The 27,296-nt window shown below is 42.7% G+C and overlaps 1 protein-coding gene across 1 annotated transcript in view; it reads right to left on the reverse strand.

Annotated features, from left to right (window-relative positions):
* Positions 1 to 27,296, reverse strand: part of SNAP91 (synaptosome associated protein 91) — a 1,173,930-nt gene that overhangs the window by 566,799 nt on the left and 579,835 nt on the right. Inside the window, exon 10 of the mRNA XM_069606330.1 lies at positions 11,547 to 11,613. Coding sequence (XP_069462431.1) covers positions 11,547 to 11,613 — 67 coding nt within the window. The remainder of the gene's footprint in view (positions 1 to 11,546; positions 11,614 to 27,296) is intronic.

A 27,296-nucleotide genomic window follows, 5' to 3' on the forward strand; every position in this document is an offset into this window, starting at 1 on the left:
TATTGTGATAAATTGCAGGATTCAGTCACTTGTTCCCAGGGGGGAAGCCTTTCCTTCTGAAGCTAGGGAGGTGGAACCGCTATGCAGCATTCCCCCTAGGGGTGGCGACAAGCGGGACCTCTCCGGGCGAGACGGCCCTGTTGGGGACAAGAACTCCCATTCCACAGATGAACTCCCTAAAACCCTTTCTCTTGGACCAACAGTAACAACAAGGCTTAAGAAAGACTTAGCAGAGCAAACCACTGTTTGCTACTGTAACAAGTTCCAAGATTCCATCTGAAGAAAGGTCTAGTGGAACCACTGTGAAGAATGAGCAAGTAATAACGATTGTTCAGTGGTTGGAAACAAAAAATACTGTGACGAGGAGGAATAAGCAATTAATGAAGAGTGCTCAACTAGACACAAAAGAACTATAGTTCTCAGTTGGGAAGGACCCAGCAATGTAGCATAAAAAGGAAAGAAGGACTACTGCCAGAGAGATGTGAAACCTGGGTGTTTCTAATTCAGCTAGAGAGACCGTGAGATCCTCCACGGGGAGAAAGCAACCAGCTGGTGTGTGCGAGAGGGACAAAACGAGCTGCAGGAAACCAGGCAAAGAGAAACACGAAAGAACCAGACGCGAGTGGTGGTGTGGCCTAGGTGACGTGGACTGTGCACTCCGGCATTGATACAGTGACCGCTGTAACGCTGGCCCCATGGAACTGTCGAGAAGCAGCAGAGAGACCAGGTGTGCAATCAGAAGCCATCCTGAGCTACCAAATGGAGATCCCCATCCTGAAGGCAGGCCCAGAGGCGCTGACCCGTGATAAACAAGGTAAAGGAAAAGGCAGGAGACCCCGGAGGGATCATGGGAATAGCGAGTATCTGCATCATCCTACTTGTCCCATTGGTATGAGCAAGGACCAAAAGAGTGAAATACATCACAGGGCTCAGCCTACTCATCCCAGTGATGCGAGAAACAGCAAAGAGGGTGTATATTACGGGACTAATCCGACTTGTCCAACAATGGCTCAACCTGTTGTGCCACCTTTCACTGGAGTATTGGCGTACACACAGAATACAGATGGTTTTGAGCCAATTTACTTTTTCAACCTTTTTGTGGATGATGGGTTCGTTTGAGATATGGTTGGGAAACCCAATCTGTATGCTGAACAGTTCCTGAGGGCATGAGGTGACAATCTGAAACCCATTCCAGAGCACACTCTTGGGTTCCAACTATGGATGTTGAGATGAGAAAATGTTGGGGGCTCGCTCTGCTCATGGAAATAGTCAGAAACCTTCTATCTGACTGTATTGGTCTACTGAAACTTTATTTACAAGCCCTTTTGTTTGAGCAATAGTGAGTAGAGATTGTTTCCTAGCACTGCAGCACATGTTGCATTTCAATGACAACCCGGCAGCATTACCAAGAACTGACCCAAATCGTGATAGGCTATTCAAAAATCAGCCATTACTCAAGCACTCTGCACAGCGATTTTGGGAGGTGTATGTTCCAAGCCAGAACATATCCATTGATGAATCTTTGGTATTGTTCAAAGGTTACTGTTCAATCAGTATATTCCAAGCAAGAGAGCCCGATATGGGATCATGGTCAACACGTTGTGTGAAAGTACCACTGGGTATGCCTACAACATGACAGTCTACACTGGAACAGACTCGAGCATAAACCCTCCATGCTGCCCAGCTCATTTAGGATTAGGTGAGAAGATTGTGTGGGATCTTGACACACAATTGTTCCACAAGGATCAGCATTTGTATGTAGACAATTTCCACAAAGGAATACCACTGGTCACAGAATTGTACAATGTGGGCACACCGGCATGCAGTACAATCTGCAGTAACCGCAAAGGCTTCCCCAGACAACTAGTTTGTAAGATAGCATGAATGGCATTGCGGCGTGAACTGTTGGCAGTAAGCATTTGTGATAGAAGGGATGTGCACATGCTGAGTACTATTCATGATGAAAGTACTTCACTTGTCACTGTGCAGTGTCAGGATCAGCAAGTGCGGAAGCCGAGGTGTATTCTGGACTACAACAGGTACATGGGGGAGTAGATAAAACAGACCAATTACTTGAGCCATACCATGCAAGTCTTGCATGTGTTACAAGAAGTTGGCAGTACACATTATGCATGTAGCTACATACAATGCTTATATTGATCCAGAAAACAAAATTACAGTTTTGAACTTTGAAAAATCAGTTGTAAATTCTCTGACCGTTGTCCATGTACCAGCTCCCTACTTTGCAGAGGTAGAGGATGTAGCCAGATTGAAAGGACATGCTGATTATGTTCCCGCCACACCCATGGAGACACAACCACACAGAAAATGAAAGGTGTGTACAAAACAAGGAAGGAGAAAGGATACTTAGGGGTACTGACCCCAATGCCCTTCCATGCCAGCCCTCTGCCTACAGCCTTCTTTTCTTTTGTATCATACAAATCACTATCATTCCTACAAAGAGACCCATAGGCTCAATTTGTGCATGCCTTGGAAATGAATGCCACTCCAGCTCCCTCCACTGGAGGAATGCCTTCAACAAGAAGGAAATGCCATTTTGACTCACTTCACTTTGGTGAGCCTTGGCAAGCAATGCTAGTCCAGTTCCCTCCACTCGAGGCGTGCCTTGGATGGGAATGAAATTCGGCTCCTTGCACTTGAGGCGTACCTTAGAAAGAAGTGTCAGCCCAGCTACCTGCACTTGAGGCATGCCTTGGCCAAGAAGGAAACACCATTCCTGTTCCCTTCACTTGAGGCGTGCCTTAGAAAGGAATGCCATTCTGGTTCCTCTCACTTGAGGAATGCCTTGGCAAGCAATGGTAGTCCAAAACCACCAGTCCAGCTTCCTCCACTCAAGGAGTGCCTTGGTCAAAAAGGAAACACCATTCCGGTTCCATCCAAGAAAAAGTGTTTCCGCACTGAACTTCATGGCCACTTCCTTCGAGACTATCTGAAGGGAAGCATAATACCTGCAGGAGTAACTGGCTGGAATGCACCATGTCTGTTTCTTAATGAAAAAGAGTATACAACCCATTTCATCTTCATAGCAACCACGACCTTATGGTCCTCACCTTCACCACAGCACAACAGATCAGTGCTGAAATATAAAAATCCCTGGATGCTGAAGAAGCTAAATTCAGCACTAGCACTTTGATTACCAATTCAGGTGACCAAATACAGGAAATAAACCAACAATTTGAAATCATCAAGTCCAGCATCCTGACTAGGAAGACTAATACATTACAAAAGGATATGAAAGATTTCACAACGTAAATAATTTACCCATACACCACCAATGACTACATCAATTGCTTGAATAAACGAGGACCATTGCCTCCACAAAGAACTGGGACCAGGAGAAAGTGGGTAACTTTCTCTGGATCAAGCAGCAATTCCTCAGACAATGGGTCTGGATACAATTCCAGACCATTTCCACATAACCAATTTGGCCTACTTCCGTCCCCACTTCCATTTTTTAGGCATAGGCAGGCCAGGGGAAGGATGGGGACCAACACCTTGGAACATGCCTTACCAGGCCAACAGGAGGCAATCCCGGTACCGGAGGAGATAGCTTCCGTACCCAATGAACAAACTGATCTGCCTATATTTAATAAAGCTCAAGTAGATCTCATGCCAGCCCAGATGTCTGCTCTATCCAAGAGACTCATTTGTGCCAACTATAAAAACTGATTGGTACAATACTGAGCTTGAAATAGGTTGTTTCTTACGTACAGTCAGATTGCGCATGTTTTTCTAAGACCGGGAGGAAAGAGAAACTGAATTGGATCCATCCTAAATCTTTTTTCTCCCCTCTCGATAAGCAAATCGCCAGTGACTTGTTAACCTTCGAGAAATGCATCTTAAATGACATCAAAAAGCTCAAAACCAGGAAACTGATGCTACACCACAATATTGCCATGGTAGAAAGAAGCCTTGAAACAATTGTCGGAGAGCCGGGACTTGGTAATGAAGCTAGCTGAGAAAGGGGGAGGTATTGTCATGTCCACCAATCAGTATAATAGTATGGTGATGTTACTATTGGATAAAAGAGAGCGCTACAGCCCTCTTAGGAAGGATCCCACTAAGGGGCTGCAACATGAGATTTCGGAAATTGTTTCCTTTTCACTTGAACGGAGGTGGATCTCTGATAAAAAAAGCAACCTTCCTTAAAACGGCTCAAGGCAGGACGCCCTGCTTGTACGCGCTGCCCAAGATATATAAGGACACCCAAAACCCACCTGGCAGACCAATTGCTTCTGAGTGTGGCTCAATATTGGAGCCTTTATGCTAATTTGTGGATGCCTTCCTAAAACCAATGAGCATTTTGACAAATTCTTACCTCAGGGACACTACTTATACAACTCAAGTTTTAGTCAAAATTGATATAAAATCCCTTTACACCAGCATTCCACAGCTGGCAGCCATTGATTGGATTTATGAACACCTAGTAGCGACTAATCTCCAATTCATTATTGAGCTTATGACATTAGCTCTCTGTAAAAACGTCTTCATATTTGATAATTATATTTGCAAATAAAGGAGACCGTCATGGGCACACTTTTGCTCCCAGCTTAGCCATCCTTTATATGGCAACATACGAAAAGAAGTACATTTCCAACAAACTTAACCCCTGGCTGCCAAATGTGAAGTGGTGTCGAAGATATATTGAGGACATCTTCATCTGGGAAGGTAGTGAAGAGAACCGTAAATTGTTTTTTACCTGGTTGAATACTTGCAACGCCGATATCCAATTTTCTATGGATCATGATAATCAGACTATCCATTTCTTGGACCTTAAAATCAGTCATCAATATGGGAAACTAACATGCAGCCTTTATCGAAAACCAACTGACCGGAATACTTGTTTACACTTTACGAGTAATCACCTGACCCACATAAAGGATAATTTACCTTATGGTCAATTTTTAAGACTGCGTAGGAACTGCACATACCTTGATGATTTCTATGAACCCGCTTCATCCCTTGTTGAGAGATTATGCCACTGTGGATTGCCAAGAAAACTACTTTCTAAATCCATAAAATGAGCAAGATTTACGGATCGGGAAACTCTACTGACCCCAGAAGAGTCTCAGCAACAGGATAAGGAAGACAGACTCACATGTGTCATCACACATGGAACGCAGACGTATGAAATTAAAATGATCGTCTGAAAATACTGGCCACTGGCACGGTTAAACCTACTGGATGAACCACTGCCTTGTTTTGCCTTTAAAACATCACGCAGTTTGCGAGAACACTGGTCCATTCTCAGTTCACCAAAAAGGCTCGGAGAGCGGGCCTCTGGAACTTGCAGACAATAACAGGCCACCACCCATGTGTTTCATGTACAGCATGCCAATTCACTAGAAAAATGCAGACATTTCAAATTGGCACTAAGACTTGGACCCTGAAACACATGACTAACTAAGTCCAACCACATACTCTATTGTATTGAATGTCCACATGGCTTTCGATATGTGGGAGAAACTATGCGGAGTATCAGCACACGGATATCGGAACATCGATCCAGAATCCGGTGCAAGAACTTATCTGCACCTTTAGTTGAACACTATCTGGAAGCCCACCACACACCAGATGACCTGGTTTGGTGGGTTCTGGAAAGAGTTAAGGCTGGTCCTAATGTACAGGGGCACCTGTTAGACCTGGAATGTGGATGGATCTACCAACTTGATAAAGTCAGTCATGGTTTGAATGAACAATTCCTACTCCCTCCAACATAAACGGACTCCCCAGGGCATAAGAATAGCAGAGATGTGGTTCACCCCCTTTTATACTTATACTGTGCCACCTCATCCTCCTAAGCTTGTACTTTCATGTGGCCTACTGTTCATTTCTGGTGTTCACCCTTCTGCCAAGGGCCATACGCATATAAGGGGAAGCACCCATACCCTTAGCTATGGTCCGTAGTGACTAGTTAGCAGCCACTAGCTTGTATGTGGCATTAGGAGTGTTTATGCTGACACAATATTTATAGCCTCAGGAGCTGCATCATGCAGCCAATTGCTTTTTATCTTTTATTTTTCATCCTTAAGCCAGGGGCCAACTAGAGAGGGGCCTGTATAGCCCGCCAGCTATGGCTAGGAGAGACCTGTTTGCACTGACTCCAGCTATCCATCCCCCCCACCAACAGATAGCTCACACATGACCCAAGCGCTGTCCTTGTAGTCACAGGTTCACATGTGGCGCTCGGAGTATCTGTGAAGACATCTTTTTGCTGCCTCGTTATTTGTAATGTGCAGTTGTTACATGTCTGGTACAGCCACGGGCTGACATGCATTCTTTTGATTGGCTCTTGGAAGCACACCTTCCACAAGACTGCCTTGTCCACTTTCTATTGGCCCGTTTGGGTCACACCCAACCTCAGGGGAACCAATTATTTTTCGTTGCACTACAACCACGGTTTACATTAAGGGTTTTCATGGCAACGTTCACACTATGCCCAGGTTCAAACAGCAACGCCTTAGATTCACAGCGTTTCATTAATTTTTTAATTTGTACCCTGTTGGCATTTGTATGGGTTTTCTGTCTATCCGGGACTAATATCCGGAGTGCCTCCTGTTTAAATCCAACACAAAAGCACTTTGCATCACTGCACAAGAGAAACCTCCTTGGGCGCCAGTACAAGCTATCGTCTGCAGTGACATGCACGCCCATAACTAGGTATTGCAACATGTTCCTTGACATGCCCCTCTTTGTGCCTTGTGTCCCAGCAAGTCTAGCAAATATTTACCTGTTTTTAACATCTATTGACACAGCCCTTCTTTTCTTTCCTCCGTGATTCTATCTGGATCTTGGTCCACCGCAACTTGAATAAATCTTACTCTTACACGATGCCAGAATAATTTAGGTAAGGTCTTAGTGTGTTTTATTTACTCTTTTCGTGCATATGGGACACTCAGGGCCCACCAGCTGAGTTATTCAGGTTTTGCTTCTTCTGTCCCCCCCTTCCAGTACGGCTCTAGTACATGCAAGCAAATTTGCACCTAAATAAGAGTTCCTGCACTGGGAGTGCATATTTCCTGGCCCACCATACTTACATGAGTCCTGCAGCAATGGCAGAGCTCCCCTGAGGTCCACCATTGAAGAAATGGAGTTTCCAGAATCTCATGCTAAGCGGTTACCCTGGGAGGTTTCTGGGCCATGCCAACCAATTTTCTTTTGTATAGCTTACAACTGTGATTCATGTCCTATTTTGTTGCCAAACACACACAGCCTTCATTTATACTAATTTGTATATGTATCCAACAGGGTCTTCCAGTCATGCCCTGACAAAGGCGGCTCCAACATCCTACTTGCTGCTGAAACGCGATTTGATTTAGGGTGCATCTTGTGGTATACCTAATTGACCAACATTGTGATCACTGGACACTAGTTCCTTTCTTTTCTTCCACCCCTCGTTGCGTAGGCAGACCCCTTTGGTGCTCACTTCCAAGACTAATAGAGCTGATTTAGAGCTTTGCGAAACGTCAAATAGTCTTGGGTGTGTCACATATTTGGGGAAAGCAAGTTCCACAGTGTTGGGGCCATGGGTGAGAAGGCGGATCCTCCGATCCTGACAGAATTAGTGGTTGGAATCATTAGAAGAAGGGGAGTATTCAGTGGTGTCATTGCTCGGGATCTAATTAAGCATTAGTCATCGGGATGCAAGGTTCAATTGCTTCAGGTGGTCAATATTATGGAAAGAGCCACAGTTTTAGAGCTTTGACAAATCAACATTGCTGATGCAGTTATTTTGTGAACTATTATAGAATTATCCTGATAGAAGCTTTTTGGTGATCTTGATGAACTGGGGAAACGTCCTTATTCTCAGAAGAAAATGTGGGTAGAACTCGGTATTCCAAATGGAGAGGCCAAAGAATTCTTGAACATTTTGAACTGTTAGTTAAATCCAGTTAAGAGACTTATTGGACCTATATCGGAGCTTTGTTGCAAGACAGGATTTCCTTATTCTTTTCAACTGTCGGTTGAAATCCTGATTGAATCTGGGGAAGGGAGATTCACCCAGTTTACAAGGAGAAATATTTACCTGGTTTTGAATATAACTACTAATTGTGTTGTATCTAAATTGCCATATGGTACCTTATTGATTTCCGTTATATGTACAAGTGTGAGGGACAGAACCCTTTTGTTAGAGTCTTCCCTTTAGTTATTTCATGCAGGTAAATCCTTCCCAAGTTAGGGATAGTGAGTCATTTCTCAAACCCCTTTTGAGTTTAACAAAATGGCCTCTTTGGAAAAACCTTCACAAAGTTGTCCGGCTGGCATTTCTGAAACCTCACAGAGGACTGAGGGAGTCCACAGTGATACATGGGCTATTTTTGTAGATATTGCAAGTGTGAAATATGCTGTACAATTTTGCAGATAGGCCACTCTAGTGATAGCTAGGAAGAGGTTATGGTCAAAGTTTACATACCTCAGATTGCTGGATACAATTAATGATTCAAGAGTATTTGGTAAAGTTGCATGCAGCCACAAGGCTACCAAGATAATGTTTGGAGCAGGTTTCAAATGTATTAGTTAAATCTGTCCCAAAATTATTTTACTTCTACGAATTTAGGTGTTCCCAGATTGACTGGTATGTGCATTAGTCATACAGATTTATAATTATTGCATTATTCTTATTACTTAGAAATGCAACCCTTGTTCATTTGGAGTGACTTATGGCCAAACAGGGGTCCGACCAATCCAAACATTTTATTTAATGATTTGATGGTAAATTATCCTTCTACTAAGATCCCATTACTGAAATTTTCGAGATATCATTTTGATCAACTATATTTGCACAGCTGATTCAGAAATCCCAATAATGCATATTCACATGTCGCACCTAGTGCCCATATTGCCAAACATCTATTGTGGATTCCTCATCACAGACAGTTTTTCTCTTTTGTCTACTACAACTGGGTGAATTATTTTTAAACTCAAGATACTCCAGGTGGTTATCTAATTTGACTCATGGCACAAAATGCCTATGCAATAACCAGTATAAGTGGACACCTCATGTTGTGTCTTTTGGAAGTTGTACACATAAGTAAAGGAGATAAAAAAAATCTGCATGTCTCAAAGAAGGAGAGTATCAGGTCTTGCAGTTTGGCCTTGGTCTGGCTAATGTCATTACCTGATCCAGAAACATGTTATACTGTGGCAAACTCCATTTCTATGGCTTTGAACATTAGAAGCAAAATGATGCCAAGGTAGATTATAAACTAAACTTGTTAGAGCAAGGTTATATATGTTGGTGGTTTAATTATGAATATTCTGTTTTGGAGAACTACTGATACATATTGGTGACTTTTGATGCAACTCTGATGCGCTTCATTTTAGACCTGCACAATCAATGCTATACCCAAGTCCATAGGCCTCCATGGCTTTGTTGATATTTATCCCGTGTTTTTTGTCAAAGTAAATGCTTTATATTCTTAATGATATAGGAAATATTGGTTATGCTGTTTTCTCCAGTCTAGAACAATCTAAGTAATGACTGCATTTTATACGTTTTCAAGATGAATACTATACTAAATAGGAATTCATTGAGGTCTTTCAATGGCAATCAATGTGTATGCAGATCTGGATGTTATCTATGTCGTGCAGAACTGTGTTGTCTCCCCTGACTTTTACTTAATATTATCTTACTCAAAAATAAAGAACGAATGAATGACTACACCAACAGTGATAGGCAAGAAGTGAATGGGCGATTCTTCACACCAAGTCAATGGCAGATGCTGCCTAATGTCGATCCTGTGACCTTTCAAGGTGACCTTTCAAGGAATAGTGTTACTCTGAATGTTCTGATAACATCCACATATTTTTCACAGGATGAAAGTTCTGGGGTGGTCATGGGGATGGTGTTCCATCATTCCTTTGATGTAGGGCCTGTAGGAGGAAGACAGGGGATCATCAGTCCAAAGGAAGTCAACCCAACTGTGTTCCATAGGGGTCCTGGAAGTGGGAGTACAGGACCCTACCAGACATGTGGACACAGAACAGTGGCATCAGGGTTGGGGAGAGAGAAGAATCAAAATAAGGATGGAGGAGGGCAGAGGGAAGCAATTTATACAGAATGAGGAGAGGGAGAGAATTACAAGTGCAAGACTGAAGGAGAGTGCACACAAGTTCTTCAGGGGGGTTAGAAAGACAAACAACAAGATGAAAGAGAGGAAACATCTGGAGAAAGAGATTGGACATGTCATTGTAGGGCATCAAAAAATAATTGACCTGGGAGGAGTGGCAAAAGTAACAAAGGTCAAAAAAGGAGGGAGTGCCTAAATCAAGAGGCACCAAAGGGATAGCAATCCCATCACACCAGTGCTGGTGTCTGCCAAAAGTACTCTGGGCACTACACCTTGCCATCCCATAGTGTACCGTGGTCTGGCAAAACTGTTTATAGGTGTGGAACTTCAGTATATCCCAAGGGCCTCTTGATCACTAAATGGTGGAGCTCACCAAACAGGAACAGCACATCCTAATCATGACAAAAAAGCACACACTTAGCCAAGCCAAGAAAAGTGTTGAGGCACCTAAAGCCCAAGGTCTGAGATTGGCTCACTTGACCACCAGGTGTTAAAACCAAAGGGGAAAGAGACGGAATCTAGTCTGTGCTTAAGCTGGAATTGTGTCATTTTGATTCAGTGTTTTATCTCCCATCCTTAATCCCAGTCTACCCCAAACCCAGGGCACAGTTACTTTTTCAAATGCTATTCCTTGTGTGTTGAGTTGTCAGTTTCTCGCTGGCAGTGTTGAGTCACCCAGTGATTTGCTGTTACTGGTATAATTGTGCTAACAAATGGTTCAAAATGGTGAGGGAGATGCATTGCCAATGCAGAAAGAGCTGTTCTAAAGCATAGACACTGTCAGGCGATGCAAAAAACCTCTCAGTATAATTTCTCAACCTACGCTTCAAGGTGAAAGTGACTTAACAGCATCAGTTGATTGACCATTCAGAAGACTGACTCAAGAAAAGGCCTGGATAAAATATGTAAAGATGCAGTGTAGAGATGCGTGGAATACCATTTGCAAAAGAAACAGCAGCATAAAGAACATGCAACACCCTGCTGTGGGAGGAGAAAGCAGACTGGACACTCTCCCAGTTCCTTCCTAGAAATTTAAGAGTATGTCATAGGCTCATGGTTTGGTTGCCTCCGCTAGTAAATTACAATTTAGCCATTTTTCATTGTCCATGAAAATCCCCACATCCGAGTAAATCACTGTAAATAAACTCTTTTGCGCGTACATTTTTGGCATCCATTATGTCTATCTATATATCCCCAAGAGATTTACAGTTAATGAAGGGCTCAGATAGTTCTCACTGATTGGGGACTAAAGATTCTTCAGGGTCCATATACTGAAAAGGGATTAGCCATGCATACAAGCAATCATGCTAATTGACGCATACTGAAATGACTATTTCACGTGGATACGGGCACAAACTCTGCTTTATTATTAAACATAGCAGTTACAGGATTCTTTCCAAGGTGGTACCTTTTAAGCCTCATGTTAAGAGCTCTGCAATCTAAATACATACCTACTTCCAGATTTCTTCCCTTCCAATGTGTTCAAATGCTGTTCAAGGGTCTCCATTAGACTACTTGGTGCCTGAAATTAACAAGAGAAACACATCATGTGTTCACACATTTGATTGTGTCTGCAGAAAAGTTATACATTAAGGGTACAATTGAAACAATGCACATGTTTTACTTCCATCTATTTGCAGGAATGATGGACGCACATGCTCATGCTTCGCAGGCGTCTATGGGGCAGCCAGGAGTGTTTGTAATTCCATGCTTGAAACTTTTAGTCAAAGAAGCCAAGCACGCTTCTACATCATTGTCAATACTGGAATAAGAAAAATATATTCTGTTCTTGCAAAGCATAAAATACATTTTTTGCCTTTTCAAAAAACTTTTTATTTGTCATTTCGAATTTACAAGCTTGGTACAATGATCAAGTAACAATTATGTGTTAAAGCACAGAACAAACAATTAGATTTCTGAGTCAACAAGGACATAAACAATGCTAACTCAACACTCAATATAACATGAAGGTATATTGCAGAACCATCAACTATAACTAACCCATTACAATATTACAATATACACACAAAGAACAATACCAAATTAGACAACATACACACAACATAGACACAACATAAATAAGCAAAACAACACTGCTCAAATCACAAGCCCACGTCCTTCTAAACCAAACATTCAACACAATTCATCCAACTGTTATACTAATAGTTTAGCCTCAATTATACAGTTCATTGAAAGGTCCCCATATTTCCAAATATTCACTCTCTCATGTCTGCTTTTGTAGCATTAGCTTCTCATCACTGGATAGAGTCTGCAAATTGGACAACCATCCCTCCACTTTTGGCTTTTTCCTTGTCTTCTAGACACTCAAGATTTGCTTAGTAGCCACCGCCAATACTCTATTTATCCACCTACCATGTTTACGAGCTACCTTACATCGCCCCGCATTTGTGAGCAGGATTGCTGAGTAAGATAATCTAGTGAACACTACTCCCAAAATTATGCCCAGCCTGTTCAAGACTCCTCCCCCCCAAAAGTCCACCACCCTCGGGCAATCCCACAACATGTGTAATAAAGTACCTCAGTTGTCATACCAAAGTCAACCATCCATACTGGGGTCCAATGTAAACACAAAATCCTCTGGCGAACAAACCACAGATTCAGATCCATCTTTGAATTTGTACCCACTCGTATTAAATGATCCCATTTGTTTGTAGATATATCTCTACTCCGTTCTTTTATCCACGCATGCGGTCATTTTCCCCATGAGGCAACACTCGAGGGCTCCATGGGCATCAATTTATTTCAGGAAGGTCGACACGGTCAACCATACCATCCTGCTCAACCGTCTCCGTGATAACCTAGGTATCACTGATCAGGCTCTGGCCTGGCTGGCCTCTTTCCTCTCTGAAAGACACTCCCAGGTCCAAATTGGGTCCTTCCTATCATCCATCTTCCTCTCTAACTGTGGTGTTCCCCAGGGGTCTAATCTCTCGCCCTGGCTCTTCAACCAATACCTGGCAACTCTCGCCGACTGCATTGCCATTTTCTGCTCAAATTTCCAGTGCTACGCTGATGACACTCAACTCATTTTCAGGCTGCGCTCGGCTACCTCCTCTCCCTCACTCATTCGGATTGCCTAACTGCCATTCAGGATTGGTGTGCCGCCAATGATCTTTGTCTGAATGCCAGCAAGACGGAGATCCTCCTCATCGGCACTCCTTCGCCATCCTTTCCCCTCACTCTCTGGCCGGCCTCCCTTGGCCCTCCTCCTACCGCCACCTGCGAGGCTAAGGACCTCAGGGTCAACTTTGACTCCACACTGTCCTTCTCCGCCCACATCTCTGATGTCTCTAAAAAGTCCAACTTCCTACTTCACCTCCTCAGAGGTACTCTGCCTTTCCTCTCCTTCCCCTAGAAGCTCATGGTCTCCAAAGCTCTGGTTCTCTCTAGGTTGGACTATTGTAACAGATCTGCGTGAAATGACCGAATGCGAAAGTCTGACGTTCTCCTCCCCCCCCCCCCATTTGTTCGCAAATATATATGTGGGGGGAGACCCCCACAGCTCTAAGCCCACCTTACCCCTATACATTTCTATTAAATTCACCCCCCACATATACATCTGCGAAGAAATAGGGGTTGGACTTTTGGGCCTCTGATTTTTTTCCCTCTGTCATTTTGTCCTATTCCATTTTAGCAGCCTCTTTTTAAATCTACCTGCCTCTCTCCACCCTCTGCAACTAATCCAGAACAGGACTGCAAAACTTGTCCTTGGCCACAAGCCCTGGGATCGTATCTCTCCAGCTCTGAAATCCCTCCATTGGCTCCCAGTGGATGCAAGGATTACATTCAAAAACCCAATGCATTGTCCACAAGGCTTTACGGGGCCAGGGTCCAAAATATCTTCCCCTATCCCGCTGCAAATACTTCCCCTCTCAAGCACTTCGCTCCTCTACCTCCAACTCCCTCAGGCTCAGTCATTTTTCAAAGAAACAAGCTGGGGGTAGATCTCTGTCTTCGGCTGGGGCCTGCCTCTGGAACAGCCTCCCTGCCACTCTAAAACTTGAGGAGAACCATCTCCGGTTCTGGAAGCACCTCAAGACCTTCCTCTTCTTTTCTACCTTTGCTCCTCCTCTCCCCTGCCGATCTGTTCCCTCTTGGCACAGTGTACCTGGCCACCCTCTGTCCTCCGGGCCCAAGTACCTGGTCACCCTGCCCCCCTCCCGGACTGCCTCCAGGCCACCCCTTGCACTGGGGTCTGTATCTGTACCCATACAGCCCCCCTTTTTCTTCCTTCAATTATCAGACCTACCCTGCCAGCTGCCTTAAACCTAGCACTTGCCATTTGTTGGCTGCACTACCACTGTTTGTTGCCTTTATTATTTATTATTATTTATCTCTTTCTCCTTTGCCTCGCACTTTCCACTTCTCCCCCCTTCCATGCACTTTTCCCCTTCCTCCCCCTCTCCCATGCACTTCATGCACTTGCGCATTCTCAATGTCACTGGGCCTAGTAAGATCGTTGTTTTGTTCTCCCTTGTTGCCCTCCCTTGCCTTGTCGCACTCTGAAACACTTGTGTACGAGCGCAATAGAAATAAAATATCAATATGTGGCAGAGAATTAAAAATATTGCATATCATTGGCCTGTCTTTCATTGGGCTATGTAACATCCCCTGTCTCTTTGTAAGAAGGCATTCTAACTCTGTATAACATATTTGTTGCCTTTTCCCTAAGCCAAAGTTTCTCCTCAGAGTTTCAAAAGAGATAATTCGTCCATCACTCCATACACGACACACCCCTTGAATTCCTTGCATTATCCAACTCTGCCAGCACAAGGTCTTGTTCCCGATTTGCAGCCCCGAGTTGTACCACAAAACTGCTCCTTAATGAACCACACATTTTCGCCAACAGAATTTGGAAAGCGCCAACTCTTGATGTCGTTTAGCAACATACTTAACAGTGGCATAGACAGGTTCAAAAGCGTGATAGCCAACTAACAAAGAATAGGTAACTTGCAAAAACACATCCTCATTTTGATTCAAGGTACACATTATCAATCTTGAGCAGCCATTCACTAAGAGCAGTGTGACTTACTTTCAGCCACACTAGACGCATGCTCAAACAAAAGAGTCAACCTTTACTTTTCTGTATGTAAACTATCTCCCTCCCACCAAGTAAGCCGGTACAAACTACTTGTTCAAAATTTTTAATGGATGAATTTTGGATGATACAGGCAATGCAAACTTTCCCAAACCTCCTCTGGAGTTCAGACAGAGTAATTTGCACATGTTCAGGCTCACAAGCTGTCAAGTAGGGCTTGTGTGGTTTAAGTTCAATATCATTTCTGGAGGCAGGAGATTGCTAAAGCGGCTGACGGTAGAAAGTGCAAATCGGATATATTTGAGGGAGAATTCAAACATTCAAATATAATTTAATTGTGGGAGAGTGATAAAGTGTGATGTGATTTAGTTGAGGATGAGGTACAAAATTAAAATAGAATTTAGTTGAAGGAGAGGTAGAACATAAGAGGCTTTTCTTGAGGGAGATGTGGAAACTTAATTTGGATAACTATATTTTGTAACTATTAGGTGAAAAGAGAATCCCCAATGAGAACCTTCTATGACATACAATCAGGCAACATTTCTTGACAGTGACTAGGGATGGTGGAACAAATACCTGGCTTTTTTGGAAGCAGGCAGGAGATTATATTCAGTGGCTGTAACTGGGTGCGTCATACTTTTGTGACAAGACAAAATATTTCTTGTAAAGAGGAAATCATGGAATTATTTGGAGGGAGGGGATTACATTCAGTAGTTGTAACTAAGGGTGCCAATTAAATGTGTGGTGGAGACGACACAAAAGACTAGTTAATAAAAATGTAAGACAACAAAGGGGGAGTAACAGACAGACAACAGAGAGCAAGAAAGCATAAACAAACAAAAACTGCTTAGCTTACAAGAAAAATAACATAAAAATCCACCAAATCTCATCTAAACTAGGAGTGTACCGGGTAGAACCCACGCTCAGCCAAACAAGCACACAAAAAGTGAAAAAGGCCTAGGGCCACCAAGCAACCTCAAAAAGATTCTATGGTCCCAGGTGGCCTAGTCAATTCCATTGTGACCCCTCCTCTGACACCCCTAGAGAGGTTATGCATTAGATGGGTGCACAATAGTAAACTGACAAACTCACATGTGAGTTTGAGCAACTTTTGCACTGTCAACTAATCCTGCTAGATGTTTTAAGACTATTGACTCCCTACTATTGAATTGGGTTTGATCGCGAGTAAGGAAGGCAGAAGGAAGCTCACCCATATTTATTTTGATGACCTAGTAAAATGTGAAACATAAGTATTTCTGATGAAGCACCCCTCAATTCCTTTCTCATTTAAACACCAGTGTCCAGCCTCTATATTTGCAACTGTGTGCCTTTGCACCTGGGCCTCTCAGACATTTACATTTGAAGTGCTTGTTAAACAAATACACCAGTTCTCACAGAAATATCAATGTTTTGAGGTTCACAGTGCCTTGGGCCAACAACATTATGTTCAAGGACCTAACAAGGGCATATATAATTACAGGTTGCCCTGAAGTCTTTCTTTGGTGATATATAGTTGTGTATGTTCTTCTGCAAGGCATCACTGACAGAATTATTCAAACTGCAGTTGCGTTATTGCATTGTGGTGATAAGACCAAGTGGAAACCACAGAGATATGAATGAGCTCAGTTTGCAGCTTGTGTTCAGCACACCTACTGTTGGAACACTCATCACTGCTCCTACTGCCATTCCAGGATCAGTATATTGTGAAAAACATGAAGGTGTTTCACGACTCAGTCCACAGGGATCCCTTATTCTGGTGGCCAGGGAACGGCCATCGCTATTGGATCCCGACCCCGAGGATGGACAAGCAATGGAGGATTACCTTGGTAGGGGGTCCTCTGGGAGTGGGGACGGGACACTGAGGTGAGACATGGTAACCCCCCCCCATTTCCTGACAGTTCATTACCTCATATTTCCTACATCTTTACGGGATACTATAACCAGTGGTCGAAGTGAGCGGGAGTGATGCTCCTCTACTCTTTTATAAATTAAGTTGTACTGTTTCTATACTTTTTTCTAAAAAAATAAACTGTTCTGGAATGATTTCATTTTAAAATGAAAGTGTAGGAAGATGTGGAAACTTGCACTTTCAGTGCACTACACTCTACATTTCCCTAAACAGCAGGTGCATGTGTTTGGGGGTTGGTATTGTGTGTGTGAGGAGGCGTGGTGATGGGGTTTGTGGGGAGTGGGCGCAGGCTAGCAGGGAAAATAATTCCTCTACTTCTTTTCATACACTTTGACCACGGACCATAACTCCCCTCCTTTCCTAATCAGCCCAACTACTGAGTCAAGGAAGAGGAAGACAGACTAAGATGATTACCACTAGTAACATGTACTGGCCTTGTCCCACGAACAAGGTCAGGCAGGGTCAGGAACTCAGTCACAATCACACACACCTGAAACTCATGGACTGTTTTCCAAACTACAAAAGGTGGAGAACAATAATACACAGAGAGCAAGGCAGGGGCCAAGAAGAAAGGCAAGCTGGATGGTGAGACAGAGGAGCAGCTGAGAGAAAGCTGCCAAGAATCAGGCCTGGGAGAATCAGATGCTGAGATGCTGACAGGCTGGGAGTTGATGCAAGAAAAAAAGAGTTGCAAGGGAGCTGTGTTCCCAAGAAGGCAGCTAGGGGCTGGCTAGTCCCTTTAATCCATGTACCAGCAAACTGCTAATTTCCTCCCCTAGCCCGTGAGGCCGCCCGGAAGCATCTGAGGCGCACTTGGGCAAGACCCTGACCTTGAGCTGAAAGCAGACAGACGCACAAAAGCAAACACAGCAGGTGAGTGCAAAGGAAGGGACAGTCCTGTTTGTGATACGCACGACTGTGGAAAGCTACAGTGTTACACGCACGGTTACGCATTGAAGGATAAAGAGATTGAACTGAAAGCTTGAATGTATTTAGCTGGCGAGGAAGCTGATGAGAAACAAAGTAACAGAGCATTGCCCTGTGAGAAGGCACGTTGTGAACGCTTCTTGACAGATAACAGAACAGTGAATAATGAAAGCGAAATGTGTTGAGTCATTGAAGGGAAAGGCACGTGGGAAAGAGCATGCAGAGATTCCCGAAAGGCTAATGTGAAAGTGAATGGATATTTATGTGAAAAAAGAGGAACAGAGTGGCCGGGGGTCCTGTTCTGCAAAACCAAGTGTAAGATGCACGGATAAGAAATAAACCAACCCTTTTGTCAGAGTGGTCACACACAGTGGTGAGAATACTGTCTGGTTGCGAAAGTCTATGGCAGGGTGATAATAATAAGGACCCTGCTGTAGGAGTGGTCACGCATGGGGGTGATACTATTATGTGGTTGTGAACGTTGTGAAAGAGAAGTGCAAAGGATGGGGAAGAAAGATCTCCCTGAGCCCTGTGAAGCAGAGCTGTTTAGCTGGAAAGTGTTTCAGACATGTTTAAGTGTTTGAAAACAGGCAAGAGGAGCCTGTGAAAGGAACTAAGAAGAAACTTTGTGAATATCCGTTTGACAATTGTGACACTGGGCGAGGGAAGCCCGAAAGAATACATTGAAGAGAACTTTGATGCATATTGAACTAGACTGAAATAGGTGAGGGAAGCCTAACAGATTTATGGGAAATCTTTGAACTGTGCATACTACCCATCATTAAGGAACTTTGTAAGAACCCCATTGAACTGAAGTTGGGGAAGTTAGTGGTGAGCCACTTTCATTGTCATTCTGACATTCTTTTGATGCACTCTTTATTTTCATACATTTTACCCCCACTTAGTTATTGTGAAACGTGAGGGCAAGTATAGGTTTCTGGCACAGACATTTTCCTTTGTTTAACTGATTGACTTGAACCATTTTATTTTTACTTTGATGGTCCACACTTATCCCATTATAGAATTAGGGCCAGCTAGGAAGTCTCCAACCCCAGTCATAAAGGTGTTGAAACGTGTAACTTTGTGTCTGTGTCCTTGCTTGTGATACCATGCCTGCCTCACAATATTTAGGTACAAACCAGCCATAATAAACAAGATAGGAAAAGTAACAGTGAAACTGCAGTGTCACTTACAATGAAATTCATTAAAAAATATTATGTAACAGACAAGCCAGCGACATACACTAACAATGTGTTAGGCAGAATTATATGCAAAACCCTTCGGGAACACTACACAAAATTAAGACTACAAGTGACAGTACAATTTCACCTTTGGTAAAAGCCTGTACTACACAGTTATAGTGGTAGCAGTAGCGGAGCAGCCAGACTTATCTCAAGAGTAAGTGAGCAGTACAAATAGTTACACAAAGGACAGCAATTACTATGATTCAGGCAAACATTGACTCAAGGTTTCTAAGTAAAAGAATATATATTTATTTACTCAACAGTTGCATAACATTTCACTATTCTAAGCAAGTTAAAAATCACAATCATAAATACACCACACCACTTCCCTTAAATTCCAGACAAGTTAAGCTCACAAAATAAAGTGGGAGCAAAATGGCACTCCAGCAATTTAAAAAGGGAGGGAAAGACAAAGGTATTAGAAATTAGACAAAACCAACAGGTAAGTACTCAGGGCAAAAGAACAAGAGACTACAGTGAGGAGATCAGCTAGAAAAGGCTTAGGGCCAAAGTCAATGGGTCAAAAGTCTTTTGCTCAAGATCACACAGTTCAGGGTAGATCGCGGTAAAGTTCGTGGCACAGATTCTGGACGAGGTTGGTTGCTAGAAAAGTTAGTTCAAAGAGAGGAGAAGGACAAGCCCTCGGATTGGAGAAAGATTTCAAAAACTTTCACCACGGCTGAACGAAACGGACAACCAGATTTGCACAGTATCTTAAAACGGAGAGGGCGCTGTAGCTGAGGCGGATGTCTGAGGCGGATGTTCCTGATGGTTCCTGCAGGCTCATGGTTCCTGAAGCGACTGTCGGACTGACACGAAGTAGGAAGACGGAGGGTCCTGCACCACCCAGGGAAGAAACCATCAGCAGAGCAAAACAACAAATAAAAGGTGCGCTCCTTAAAACCCAAGCAGGGTCCGACCTTCCTGGCTATCCGGCCCACTTTAACTCTGTACAGCGAATTCAACCAGAGGATGGGTCCTGGCTTGTAGTTTGGGCAAACTGGTTGGTCCCGCCAGCTCAAGGGAAGAAGTTTCCTGGAAGATCTTCTCGGTCGTCGGATTCTAGCGATTCGGACCTGCAGCAGGGCTTCACCAGGCAGTTAAGTCGTGGTAGGGGTCCTCTTCTTCCGGTTCCTCGTTGGTTCTTTCGTTCCAGTGGCGAATGTCCCCTTAGCCAATCAGACAAGGGTGCGACTTGGATTACCAAGGGAACCCATGCCAGGGGTCCGAAGATCCCTCCCTCACCTCCTGCCTACCTAGACTCTTAGGCGCATTAAGGAGGGCTTCTGTGCAGAAGCCTGCGAACAGACAGCGAACAAAGGAGTCATCCCCGGTTTGGCGCGCAGAAAAAAACACGAGAAAGACTAACAAAAAGAAATGGCGAATAAACCCAGCCGGGACCAAAATAAGATGCATTTGGTCAAGCGGGTTTTTGTTCGAGGCTAATATAATAGCCTAAAACAATACCATGTTTATATAATATAATCGTGGTAGAAAAGTTAGGGTAGTTACCACTGCCACCAGCCAAGTCTTAATGTTAAGGCAGCGAAACAAGGCTCCAAGAGGCACAGACAAAAAGGGATAAGCGTTAACCCTTTCCAAACCTCCATGTTAGATGGGGTGTACTGGGTCTGTGGTTTAAAGTGACTATATAAAGTTAATGGCAACTTTACCAGTTTCTGGAGGACAGTAGACAGCCCCAGAAAAATGGAGTCAGTGGGAAGTCTCAAAGACAACCCTGTGTCACTGCACTGAAGTTGCTGTGTAACACAAAAATATGAGGCCATGGAGTAAGTAGGTGAGGCTCTAGTGCCCAAGATCACACAAAAAGTGAAAAAAAACAAACAGCAAAACACATGTAAGAGTGGGAAAAAAGGCTCACACTCTTACCAGGTGAAATAAATAAACCCTAGAAATCCAGCAAAGCTGCTGAGGGACTCATTAGGTAAGGAAAATCAGCCATTTATGAGAATTCTCCCTAACACAATGTAAATCATTCTTTCCAGTTATTCCAAAATTAAGTCAAGGTCCGGGACATCTCTCCAGCCTTAAATTAATGCTCACTCTCAATACTTTTTCTCCATGTATCATCAGTGCACCAGCTCTGCACCTCATGTTAATGTATTATCAGTGTGTTGTGTATAGATCATCACTTGCATTTCGAGGTTACTACGAACCACCCATGTTCACCACAGCCACCTTGTGGTAATGGACAGGCACGCAAACATGGTCTGCCCTGAAAGCACAAACCGGAACAAGCGCCCCTACTGGTGACATCTCCAACCACCAGAGAGGAAAGTACCCTAAATGTATTTATGCAATCATGTGTCGGTCGCAAAAATGTAGTAGGCACTCTGCCTACTAATGAATATCAACATTGCCTTTCGCCATTCATTTCCAATTTATTTTTGACAATCTGAATTTCTAAAATAATTAAGCAGTCAACACATAAAATGTAATTTAAAGGTTTGAATTAAAATGTCATTGTAGAAGTACACCAATAAAAGCTGTCTGGACAATGATCATTATGGGCAATAAGACATGTGTACATCATCCTTTATTTCAGTCTTTGATGTGTTTGTGGTAATGTCACTAAATCTGTAAAATATCTTTAATGTTTCATATGTCAGCCATGCTGCATGGTTTTTTGGATCAAGATCAAAATTCTGTTATCCACAAAACCAATGGAAAAGAACACATTTTCATTCTTTACAACGGCAACTCTGACAGTACGATGCGATGTGATGCCTGTGAAATTTCTTCCAATTTCGTTATTCTTACAATGGTAATAATCTCCATCTATCTATCTATCCCTTTGGATTTAGTATTTCTTCTCTGTAAGTAACAGTAAGTTTGTGCAGGCAAACAGCCATTTGTGGGTACATCGTCACAACGAACAGCATTTTGCTGTTAGGAAGGAATGTCACTAAGTAGTTATGGAATAACCCATTGGGCAGAAGCATAAAACGGTGGCAGACACATGTTTGCAGGCAGTACCTGTTGATAATGACATAACATTTAACCAATGTACCACCTCTCTTACACCACAAGGTATATGTCACTGTGCCAGCTGCATAAGTGTTCCCGTGTCAACCTCGAGACAATCCTGCTTTTCCCATTGCATGCTGAGACACGTACGCCCATCTTTACAATGTAAACAAACAAAACTACAAGCTCCAGCATGCAATAGTAAAGACCTGGACTGGCTCATGGTGTTATGCATATGAAAGGCTAACTCCCCGCTACTTATTCTTCCAACAGTCCTTACTCAAGAAGCCCTATCGCCACGTTATAAATTGTTAAGCAATACAAAATGTTCTGTACTTACACAACTCTCGTCTAGGCAATGTTCTGCAGTTTCTCACCAGCACCTACCAGCTCATGCCTTCAGTAACAAATGGAAAGCAATATTTTCCACTTTCTCTTACGCTTGTGCCCAATAAGCGCATTGTGTATCCCACTAGTCGTTGCATTTCTTATGTATTATCAAAACGTTTGACACTTCCTCACATCTTTCGTATGTAGTTATCTTGTCCCTTGGATGCAAAAGACACCTCAGATATAACAGGTGTATTTGTAGAGCACACATTCACTCCCATATTAATAAGACTCCTTTTTCTCCAATCTCCAACCACTTTGTTGCAACCGCAAATGTCAGCACCCCGTATACACCAGTCAGATTCAAAGCACACATTGTAGGTTTTAATTTGTTTTTTTTTATTTTGAAGTCATCTTATTATGAAAGTAATAAGGGTTAATGTGCTGCATTGGGAGTCCATGAAAAGTTATGTTACAATCATGTGCAGTAACAGAGCTCTCTACCTTCAATCTACTTAGGTTATTTTACTTTCTAAAATAAGTGTTATATGTAGCTTGTAGCTGTGTGGAGTGACACAAAAGGTTGCCTAGACATGTTTTACAAATAAGCCAAATATTGCACTTCGCCAGTGAAGGCACACACAAATCATGTACCTCACTTTGTCAAAGTCATCCGTTTTCCTATCCAATAAATGTGTGCTGTAATATTGTTCCCACCTGTATTTTCTCTGTTTTGGTCAAGTGCAAATATTCTGCATAAATTCAATGGTTTGCTCAATAAATAGGATTTCATGTGGGTATATGCACCCATAAGCAAAGATATGACTTATTAGATAATGGGCCTCATTACGAGTTTGGAGGTAGCCATGGAGCTATTAGGTTGACCACGACTTACCGCTAAACAAACTTGCACATTATCTTAATAAATTGCTTGCTACAATATTTGCAAGGAGCACTACAGCGGACCAGGAAAAGCTGTAGTGTGTATACTTACAGGAACCTTGTATTGTCAATTTCGTTGCAATTATATTTTTCTTAAAATCAATCAATAGTTTGCCACAAGTAGTACCGCAAGTTTAGATCATACATTTCAGCATCTTTAAAATATCTGGAAGGCAGCCCTCACACACGATATGTTTAGGTTCCCACAGAATCCCTTTGTTTGGCAATTGACTCACTTTAGTCCCAAGTGTGATATTAATTTCTTCTACAGTAGACAGAGAGCAGTCTGGCTAAAGTACTTTATTATTTGTTATGTCCTTATGATCTCTTGTAGCGTCAAAAAGGTAGCATTCTTCTGCATGTGATGTAATCACTGATACTGGAGAAACACTCGAACATTCAAATATGGCTCTGAAGTTATAGCATGTGTGAGATATTCGAGGCTCTGAATTCGGTTACTCTGTTAATGGCAGCTGAGGAGAAAAGGAGGGTACACAGAGGAGTAGCAATTGTCTTACATTATCTTTCACATCTTCATGCTGGCCTTGAACTCTTATTCCAGCCACTGCATAAAGGAATTCTTCATGAGTGTGATTAGGATTGCTGCAGCATCAATCCTTCTCAAATCACAGTCATTTGACCGGCTATGTGCCTTGTTGGTGGTGTGATCTGCATGTTTGTCCTTTTCACTAGAATGCAATTTGAAACTAATAACATACTAAAAGGTGTGTAATGCCATTGAAGATTAGATTTATTTTCTGGATTAACAATGGTTAGTAAACATGAGAACTATAATGTTGCAAAAAATGCTAACACGTCAACAGTGTGAGAATGTCGAACTGAGCATGGTTTCTGTAAGAATTGATTTAAAAGGTTCCTGTACAGTTTCTTTGGAACTTATTCCTGATTGTTTTGGTGCGATGGGTCATAACACCTTAACTTGCGACCCTCAGGCCACAACAATAAAAAGAGAAAAATAGACAGATATCTGTTGTATATGACTTTTTTGTGTGCATCTACACAGAAAAGACAACACACCACTGGTATTTAGATGCAGATTCCTCATTTGCAGGAAGACCGTTTCTAGGACAAATTCAAAATCAATGGATAGTATGAACTTTATCAAATAGAACATTCTTGCAAATGCACAAAACAGTGGCTGGCCAACAGGGTCTCATTTTTAGGGCAAGAAATGAAAACAGCCATGTGGCAAAGGTACACTTATGAAACACATGGTGGACATGTAGATCAGAGGCTTATGCTCAGCTTCATCTGGATTGGAGTGGGTTATGTGCTATCATTCCACTGCACAACCCTGCTCTGGTGGTGCCCCGAAGCAACATGGGGCTCTCGTTAAAGGAGCAGTCAGTGTGGTTGAAAGAAAAAGTGGTGCAGCAAGGAAAGGAGCAAACAATACAAGGAGTACTAAACAGAAAGAGGAGAGCAAATAACTATTGGTCTGAGAAGGGTGCAGAAAGTTTGGCAGCAATTCCTGTGAAATCTTGACTGTTTGCCAAGGCATCCACTGTTTTCATGTTCTTACTGCTTCCAGGTGTGCAAACTGCACCTAATGCCAAATGGCTTAAACTGAACAGGTATGAGTTGCTGCGACTAGCCAATTAAACAGCAAAGGGCTTAAACGCAGTAAAAGAAGATCTGAGGGCACTATGTTTAGTGGCACTTCAGAATAGGTACATCTTGGACCTTCTCACTGCCATAGAGGGAGGTGTTTTCTGCAAAAATAGGGAGTATCTGTTGTACCCTAGTGCCTGATGGAGAAGCATTAAATGGAACACTTAGTATAGTAATTAACGAAATAAAGACACTCCATGAGAAGATGACAAAGCAAGTTAGTGGAGTGCAGTCGACCAATTGGTTGGAGACCCTTTCTGCTTGGGTGTCTCAGGAGTATTTAAAGTGACTGTCCCCACACTCGTCCTCATACTCATCACCTTATACATTGGCAAATGAATTTTGAGACGGTGTACTAACAAAGGGAGAAGAAAATGTATGATGCCCTTGAATGTGGACTAGATAAATGATGAAAATAACAAACTGTGAAAAGATTGATAATGAAATTGATTTGGTCACAATACCACCAGAAGATATCGACAACTATGATACATTTTGGAAGGCATGCATCTAGTTAGGGTTGAACTGCCCTCTTTAAGATTTATGTTAAACCTTGCAGCCATCATCTTTTGTGTTTTGATGCATTACGAATGGGCAGGAGTATGTGCTGATAGAGGGATCATTGGAAGACTGGGAAGAAAATCGAGGTGACATGAGTAAAATAGCAAGAGTATGTATCCCAAAAAGCAAGCAGCAGAGTGGGGACTGGGAAAAGAACAAGAGTAAGTGATTGAGATGTCAAAGTGGGGAATAATGTGGTAAAAATTCAAGTTCTGCACGGTAAAAAGGTGCAAACTTAGCAGCTCTGGGAGAAGCCTGCTGGTGTATGGGAGGGGGCTCCATTGATAGCCACTCAATTATATTCCATGCACTATGCTGGAGAATGCCCTAAATGATTGTGTTTTAAGACAAGTAACATATAGGCAATAGAAATAGGCTGCATGTAAGTATACATGGTTTAACATTAGACTGAAGCACTGTTAACAGGCCTCAGAGCATGATTTTAATCAGAAACAAATTCACATTTTACTAACGTGCTTAGTAGCAGCAGAGGCTGAGGGCACATCACAAATTACACATTCCCAGGATGATATGGACATAAATTAATCGCTCTTGATACTTTCGAGGTTAGGGAGCTATGCTCATGGATGCCGAAGAAAGGCAGTGGGCACACAATCATTTTATAATGCGCCAAATTATTTATGAAACTGATCACTTTCGAAGTGTCCCATAGCGGATTCAAATTGCCCCTTTGCACATGTGAGCCTAAGAAAAGGTTTGAAGAGTTCTTAAGATGCAACATCCAAATGATAATTTGTCAGTGGTTCAAGGTTCCTCCAGTGTCATGACCAACTATATTCTCTTGAGAAGCAGATGTAGACGACCAGCGACAGGTGAATAAAGATCTGCTGGTCATCTCAATTGTCTCAATGTTTTGGCACTATTATGTGGGAATTATCGGTTGGACGGTCACATCACAGAGGTGGTCGAGGGTGGTGTGGTGAGGTTTGCAGGACCCAGCCACAGCAGGGTAATATATGCTTTTCCATGAGTGAATGATATAGTTTTACCAATCAGCTCTCCAGGGAGGACTATCTCAATGTTGCAATGTACTTTGATGGTAATTAGTTTGGATGGTTATAAAAAATGTTTTTCTTCGGGGCATATTTTGACAGCGTCTTTCATCTAGCACTGTTCCGACATGTTAGGCAGAATTACATGCAGTACCCTTTGGGATCACTACACATAATGAAGACTACAGGTGTAAGCACAATCTCACCTTTGGAACAAGCCTGTACTACATAGTTATGTGGTAGCAGTGGCTGAGCAGCCAGAATTCTCAAGAGTAATGTGAGCAGCACAAGATGTTACACAAAGGACTTGCAATCACAATAGTTCAAACAAACACTATTCAAGGTTTCTTGGTAAAAGAATATACATTTATTTACACAATCATTTGGAAAACATTCCACTAGTAAGAAAGCAGCTCGATATCACACACTTATATACTACAGTACACAACTGCAAGACTTGTCCCTGGCCTCAAGCCCTGGGATCATATCTCGCCAGCTCTGAAATCTCTCCATTGGCTCCCGTTGGATGCAAGGATTAAATTTTAAAACCCTCTGCATTGTCCAGAAGGCTTTCTGGGGCTTGAGTCCAACATACCTTCA

The sequence above is a fragment of the Ambystoma mexicanum genome, chromosome 4p (assembly GCF_040938575.1).
Source record: "Ambystoma mexicanum isolate Mex_15411 chromosome 4p, UKY_AmexF1_1, whole genome shotgun sequence".
NCBI classification, from domain to species: domain Eukaryota; kingdom Metazoa; phylum Chordata; class Amphibia; order Caudata; family Ambystomatidae; genus Ambystoma; species Ambystoma mexicanum.